The following is a 7,719-nucleotide window of genomic DNA, read 5'->3' on the forward strand; positions in this document are numbered from 1 at the left end:
GCCAAAACTATTCTATTTAGACTTATGGGATTTCGGTAGAAAGGTATTTTCCTCCTATTGTTATTTATGTGCAAAAAAAGTCATTTGTGTCCGTTTTTTTTTCAAATACCAACACATCTTAATTCAGCTTTGAATGATGTTCGTTCATCCTACCTTTCTTTTTCATCCTTGGAATGAGTTTATTAGCAAAGAAATAAAAAGGGTGAGAGGATACCTTTCCAATGATACCCCACAAGTAGAGCTGGAGAACTATTGATGGTCGTGACCATATTTTTATGTACATTTTTTAAGCTTAATTCGTTTTGTCATTTGAGGGGATTTTTTAAAAAACATCTTTAAGAAACTATTTTTATTCATGAAAAACTCCATTTTTGGAGGTACTGTCAAATCGGTCCAGGTCACGTAAAAATTAGTTTTTTGCTTAAATCTACCTCTGTTTATTTTTGACTCTGTCACATGAAAGCAAATGAACCGGTGAGGGCACGCTGGTTGCAGACGCACTTGACCAAAATAAGTCCGAACGCGTTGCATTGCGCGACAGCCTTCAAGTAAAAATAACGGTTTTCCACGTTGCGATCCATTTTTTTTTTTGACAACAGAATATTTTAGAGATAAAATTTTGCATATGTGGTTTTTTTCTGTATGAAAAAGTGGTGGAGAAACCTATTTTTACCAACAATTTTATAAACATTTACCCCATGGTACAATAATTACAGGTATTGTCTTATCAGAGAGCGCATATTCCGATCTGCCTTATTTAAAAAATATCATTGTTGCCTGCACCAAAACGTTTACTGCTAGGGAAAAGGGATATTTCCATACCCCATATACCATATATGAAGGGGTTAGAATCAAAAGATGTTTTAAGATAATTAACGTTAAAGTTGATTACTTATTGTAAATTCTGGGTAAGTTCATTTGAAAAGATTCTTGCCCAAATGAATGCATTAACTAATTGAAGAAATGTTTACTCTTTGTCACCAAATAAATACTATATTAAACTATACAAATATGGGTACAACTTATATTTTGAAAAAATGTCACTTAGACCCTTATGATTCTAACCCCTTCATATGTTGACGCATTTTTTAAACAAACCATCTTGTAGAGAACTTATTTAATTTGCAAAAGCCGGAAAAAACCATTTGCTTGTAAATAAATTCAAAATTTGTATGGCTCACTTAATTTCAAACGTTTTTTCTTTTGTTTTGAAAAATTATAAAAAATTAAATTGAGCGAAAACAAAAAGCAAAGCCAAATAAAAGTAAAAGAATCAACGAAAGCGTTTCTTAACCCAAAAAACTAGCAGCTCTCTCTCGTTCTTACGCTCTTCTTTCTTTGGCTCTCCTGCTAATTTCTGCTAGTAAAATTTTTACTAGCAGAAACTAGCAGCTGTCAAAATGGATAAACAAAAATTCGCGCCAAATATTTTCAGTAGTCAAATACACCGATCAGCTGATTACTTGCTAGTTTCTGCTAGTTTTGCGTTTCTTTACTTTTTCGTTATTTCGCTCTCTGTGAGCGTAATTCTTTCAATTTTCTCATTCTTCTTCTTCCTGATAATTATCTGCTAGAAAAGAAAAGAAACAAAGCCAACATTGAACTGTGTCAAAATGAAAATAAGGGAGCACGAATTTCGATGTGAAGCAAAAGGACAAAAAAAAAACACTTGTCGATATATGAGAAATTTTTTTTTGTAAAATCAAAGTTAAGACATTTGTTTGCATTGTCAATAGCTATGAACAAATACCATTGTACAAGGCGAATTTATATAAGGTGGTGTTACTAGCTCAGCTGATTTTGTGTATGTGTTTCGCCGCACGGCTTCTGATAACAAATTTAAAAATTTTGTTTGAATTTCTACACACACTCTTACAGATTTTGACAGTTTATGCCGCCAAAGCAAAAACAAAATACATGTAAATGTTTGTTTTTGTACTCCTGCTATCACCTGTAGGGCGTCTGAGATAGAACGATGTTGGAAATTTTTCTCAGATAGGGCGTTTTCGAATTGGCTGCCGAGATAAGTCGATCTTCCTCTCAGCCATCTAGATGCAGTGGTATAAATGTTCTAGATAAATATTCTACAACAATATTCGTTAGTTGCGAATTTCTTTAAAATGATGTGAAATGCTGAAGTAACTGTTTTCAAATTCCAGTAGGCTCATAGTGAGTAATCTGCCGACTTTTGAATAAAGCAGGATTTTCGAAGAAAATGAGAATATTATAGCCAACATAGACGGTGCGTCTGACTCGCGAGTCAACTGTGTACGTGTTGACTCGCCTTTCGACTACACGCAGTTAAGTCATCCAGAGTCATACAAGAGTCATGTCGGTGTAACTAACACACATTTATTTTTACTAACACATCCAAACCGTTCACGAGCCAGACGCACAGTGAATGCCGCATATTAAAGTAACGATATGTATGTAAGTATGATTTTATATACGTATGTTATGCACTTGAATCAAGAATGATCGAATTGGAAGAACTATATACATAGCTCATATTAAAGCAAATAAAATTTAATAAAAGCAATCTGAAATTTAATCCTGAGTATACAGTAATCATCAAATTTGATTTCCATGCTTTCGTCAAAGAATGATTGTTTTCCAGCATGAAGCACTTTTGGTAGATATCGACATATGTACATATGCACTTGAGTTGTAATATTATGTTACCGACCAAACCCAATCTTAGGACAAATTAGTTTTGCCTAGGCTAAACTCGATAAGGGGCCACAGTATTTTTGCGCAGAAAACCTTTCCGCGTAGGCTGCCTTCGGCCGCACTTTAAAAAAATTTGCCTCATCAGTACAACTCCAAGTACATAGTCCAAAATATTGTTGCGTCGAACTTATTTTCACATTAGACGGATATATTGAAAGGTAGAACTAGTTTGGCCGGTAACATAAGGTCCATTCTTTTGCAGCCGAGCTACAAAAGAAGAACACTCGCTTAAATGACGAAATACACGCAAAGCAACAACACAAACTTTATTATATTTTAAACAAGTATATATATTACGCAAATACCTCGCATAATTACTAATTTCTATTGTTTTTTGTGTCTAAATCACGTTGAACTAATCACATGTTTCTTTCCAGCTGCCAGGGGTTGCTTAAGTAGCTAAAACGAAATTTTACCCGAGTTGAGCGTTCTTTTGTCGCTCGCTTACAAAAAAATGCAGCATTATATCGTCGGCTTAGAGTGTAAACCTGCTAAATCCGTTTTTTGGCAAAATTGACCTTTTGATGCAGTTCCAAGGAGTAGGCGATTCCGCAGTTGGCAAGCAAAAAAAATACGTCAATATAAAAATATAATTGTCAAAAATTGTTTGATGAGTAAAGCAGCTAAGTACAATCAGTTCAAATTCAACTGCTAAATCCAACATATTGTGCTTCTGTCGCTCGATTATTGTTCAATCCTAGAGTATTTCTTTATACGTTTAAGCCAAGGTAATAGCCAGCGAATAAGGTTTAATTTTTTATATCTAAAGGAAATTATTGTTACATGTGGAACGAAACAGAAGGAAGATTAAATGCAGAAGAGTTTTCCAGCGTGTGGGTAGATTTAATAGAAAAAAATGTAGTACCAAATAATAGTTCCGGTGAACCAATTACAGTAATTTTTTATAGCGGCGAATGCACATATCAAAACCGAAACAGTATTATGGCTAATGCTTTGTTATCCACAGCTATAAATAACAATATCATTTTTGAGCAAAAGTTTCTTGAAGTAGGCCATACCCAAATGGAAGCTGATTGTATACATTCCACTATCGAACGAGCACTTAAGAAAAGAGATATCAATGTTCCTGCAGAATACATTGAAGTATGTAGATCAGCTAGAAAAAATCCAAAACCATATGACGTAACTTATCTTAGTTACACGTTCTTTAAAAGCTTTAACACAGTTCAATACTTTAATAGCATTCGTCCCGGTCGCGGCAAAGATGCTGCTAAAGTAACTGATATACGAGCCCTACGGTATACACCAAGTGGTGACATACATTTCAAACTAAGATTCTCCAACGAATGGGAAGTAATACCGCAAAGAAAATCCCCAGTAGCTGTTTCCTTGCCGTTTTCTCACCTTCCGAATTTATACGAGAGTAGGCGTACGATTGCTCGCAGAAAGTATGAGATCTCCAGTATTTCAAACGATTACTTCCTGAAGATTACCACGCCTACTATAACAATTTACCTCATGATTGAATAATATGTGGTCTTTGTACTATTAATTTGAGAGAGGAATACTTCACGTATAGTTACTAATATATGTTTTAAAACTGCCTATTTTTGTTGCAATAAACAGAAGAATAAATCTGTTGTATTTATATATATATATATAACTGTTTTTATCTATGGAATTAACTCGTAATCACTGGATTCTAATTCTGGATTAGGGCCATAGAACGTCGCGCGATTAACAAACTATATGTAGGATTTGCCCCTTAGACTAAGTGTTAAAGATATATTTAGTTTTTTGTCTCTACAGTAAAATATGTTTTTTGGTCGTTAGCACGTTTACACTCTAAGGCGACGATATAACTGCATCAATTTGTGTGGGTTATTACTAAATCCATTGTAATCAGATTTCTCGTAAAATCTACGAAAATGCTGCCCCTAAATCGGTATGGTAACGAGCGCAAAATGTACTTATATTTTATACGATTGCAGCAATTGCTATTCAGTGATAGCACTTACAATGCATCCAATAATAGACCCTTGTATTTGAAGGTATGTAATAGGTGAAAGTATATATCGTCACCTGAAATGCAAAAAGACGTGACAAACTTCATTGCTGAAATTCAAAAAGGCGTAACTAATAAAAAATTCAAAACTCAGTTTTCATTGATATGATGGATTTCATCGAATTACAACTCCCACATCATTTATTGAAAAAAATAAAATAAAAATCTTAGTCGCGACCATGGCGGAATTATACCAGGTGAAGTAATTAGAGCGAGAAGACGAGATTTTGACACTGGCTTATTTGAAAAATTGCCTTTAAAATTTTAGTAGTTATAAGGCAGCCGAATGTCAGAAAATAAAGCGAGTTTTTGGTCACGACTTTTTCTATTTCAGTTACGATGATGTTACGTATGTATTTTTCCATTTCAGGTGACTTATGTTTAGCAAATTATCTTTTGTATTATGAAACACTTACCGATTTGTTCCATTTCTGGTCAAGAATACTCTCTATACTTGGCATTATCGAGTTCCGCCCCACCATGAATTGTGGACGTAGGGTTTCCGCCAGCCCTGGTTTTTGTTCAATATACTTTTTTAAAACATAATATACACACTTGGCCGTGTACCGTCGCTCTACGAATATTAAGCATCGAATGCCGGTCGGATCTTTATTCTCGAAAAGATCGCTTAATAAACCAAGAAGTGTACGCATTTTAGGTGTAGCAAAATTCAATATAATATCAGTGGTGTGGCAAGCACTATCTGGATCTGAATCCTCTTCTTTTAACTCCATTATTAGCATATGTCGTATTTTTTCGCATACACTTATGGTGTAACGGTAAAGATTTCGCAATGCAATTGTTTCAGCCTGCCGTTTTTTTACTTCAAATTCGATTATCGGAGACATAATAGCAATTGCCGAAGCATATAAGCCAAACTCATTTGTTTGATATAAAAAATCATTTAGCAGATTTTTTAAAAAATTCTTTTTGTTGGGTTCGCGCAATGTCCCCAAATTTTTTGTTTGCTTTGCTGGTATTACTCCTAAATCCCATGCATCTACAGCAACAAAACATTCGGCAATGATACTTTTGATAGTGTCATGCAATTTAAAATTGTGCCCTTGACTTGAATACGTTACTAGTTTTTCTGTTGGTTTCGTCGAATACCTACATAAAAGCATATACATATATTCATATGTAATCGATAATATAAAATTAATATTCGAAAAGGCCAATGTAAAGAACTTACACCATCACGTTTCTATATTCTTCTATAGAACTAACTGTAACAATATTGCCACGAAACGTAGCCTCCAGATTCTCAAGTTCTTCGCGAATTTTAGCTAATTTGTTACCCTTCAGCAAAACGCCTGTCAAACCAATCACTCTTGGCAATTTAGATTTATCAGCGATATCACGAAAGTGACGCATAAACTCGTGCATTGGATGGCTTTTTGTTGCATGATGGCACTCATCGATTACCACCACACTTAAATCAGTAATTTTAATATAATTTTGCGAAACTATATCTAGGAAAATTTGTGCGGTTCCCACGAGAATCTGCGTATTGAATATGGTTTTAGTGCAATATTTAAAAAATATTTGCAGCTTACTTGATTTACTCTAATTTCCTCATCCCATTTTTTACGAGACCAACTATCGACGTCACGCTCTCCCACATAGAATCCGATTGCTAAATTGGTGCAACGTTTCAGTTCAATAGCCTGTTGGCGAGCTAATTCTACAGTGTTGCACATGAAAATTGCACGTTTTCCACCATTTTCAATTGTTCTAATTGTTTGATCAGAAATATATGTTTCTTAGTATAAAATAAGAACTATACATCGTCGTTTAAAGTACAAAACCGCGTATCGTGATTCTTCAAAACCGCGTAACTGACATTGGCTGCCAAAAATTGGATTTGCTCACACAAGCTCTTGGATCAATCCTTATCCATTCGTCCTGAAACATACTAGGCAGATATGCGATTACTTTATAAAAAAAGAGAACCCTTTTGAAATATAAGTGTTTTTACACTCTACAAAATTATTTCTACAACTTCACATACGCGGTTTTGCATTTTGTTGATATGCGGTTTTGCATTTTAAACGACGATATGCATATTCATATGTAAGTATAAACATATCCATATTTAAACACTCACTCTTGCATTTGATGGGAAAAACGCTTCAGTGCCATTATCGCCACGTAAGTTTTGCCGGCGCCGGTAGGTAGGTATATTATCGCATTCCTATGCATGACATAGTCCAGGAGCTCCAACTGATAACGACGAGGCTCCATTTCTGCCTTTGATATGGTTTTCTAGAAGAATTTCATCATTGAATCGGGTTTAGTTATAAATATACACAGTTCATCATTGATAATGCGACTTACACTTTCAGCAGGACTCGGGGTCATCTTATTTTCGAGTTTTGGTTTTTAAGAATTTTATTATTTTACTATTGAAGAATTATGTATTATGAATGAGCAGTCACTAAAAATGAATAAAACACTTGGATGGCAACTGATAGCCTACTCTGCGAGTGTGAGATCGAGCTGCTGATATACAAACATGAAATGATTACGTGGCCCCAGCGAGGACCAGTTCTTTGTTATGTTTTCGGGAGACGGGAAGCGCACAGTTCGCAAGAAATTGGGTGATTTCCCCTTTAAAGTTTCCAATTACTAGTAGGGTGCAAAAATATCGAAGATACTATCGATATATCGATGGTTTGCCTTTTAAAAAAATACTATCGATGTTTTAAGACTATCGATACTATCGGCTGTAATGCAAGACCAATAAGAATACTGTCTCTCTTGGCGGCACATAATAAATAATGAATAACAAGTCTGCACGTTACCGATGATTTTGTAACTTATTACCAAAAAATGTTACCAGTTCTTGTCACCGCGATTCTAGATACGTTGGTAATGCAGTTAAAATATTCAGCTATGTAGAATTGTGCAAACTCTGGCACGGGGGGCATCACGGGGCAATACTTTGTTACCAGCTTATGAGA

The 7,719-nt window shown here is 34.9% G+C and overlaps 1 protein-coding gene across 1 annotated transcript in view; it reads right to left on the bottom strand.

The window, feature by feature from the left end:
• Window positions 1–7,403, bottom strand: part of LOC118744402 (endoribonuclease Dicer) — a 51,060-nt gene extending 43,657 nt beyond the window's left edge. The window contains exons 1-5 of the mRNA XM_036477398.1: window positions 7,094–7,403; window positions 6,864–7,021; window positions 6,313–6,490; window positions 5,949–6,259; window positions 5,173–5,866 (exon numbers count right to left, since the gene is read on the bottom strand). Coding sequence (XP_036333291.1) covers window positions 5,173–5,866; window positions 5,949–6,259; window positions 6,313–6,490; window positions 6,864–7,021; window positions 7,094–7,117 — 1,365 coding nt within the window. The 5' untranslated portion in view covers window positions 7,118–7,403. The remainder of the gene's footprint in view (window positions 1–5,172; window positions 5,867–5,948; window positions 6,260–6,312; window positions 6,491–6,863; window positions 7,022–7,093) is intronic.
• Between the last annotated feature and the right edge of the window lie 316 nt (window positions 7,404–7,719).

The sequence above is a fragment of the Rhagoletis pomonella genome, unplaced genomic scaffold, assembly GCF_013731165.1.
Source record: "Rhagoletis pomonella isolate Grant_MI unplaced genomic scaffold, Rhpom_1.0 Rhpom_scaffold_00008, whole genome shotgun sequence".
Lineage (NCBI taxonomy): Eukaryota > Metazoa > Arthropoda > Insecta > Diptera > Tephritidae > Rhagoletis > Rhagoletis pomonella.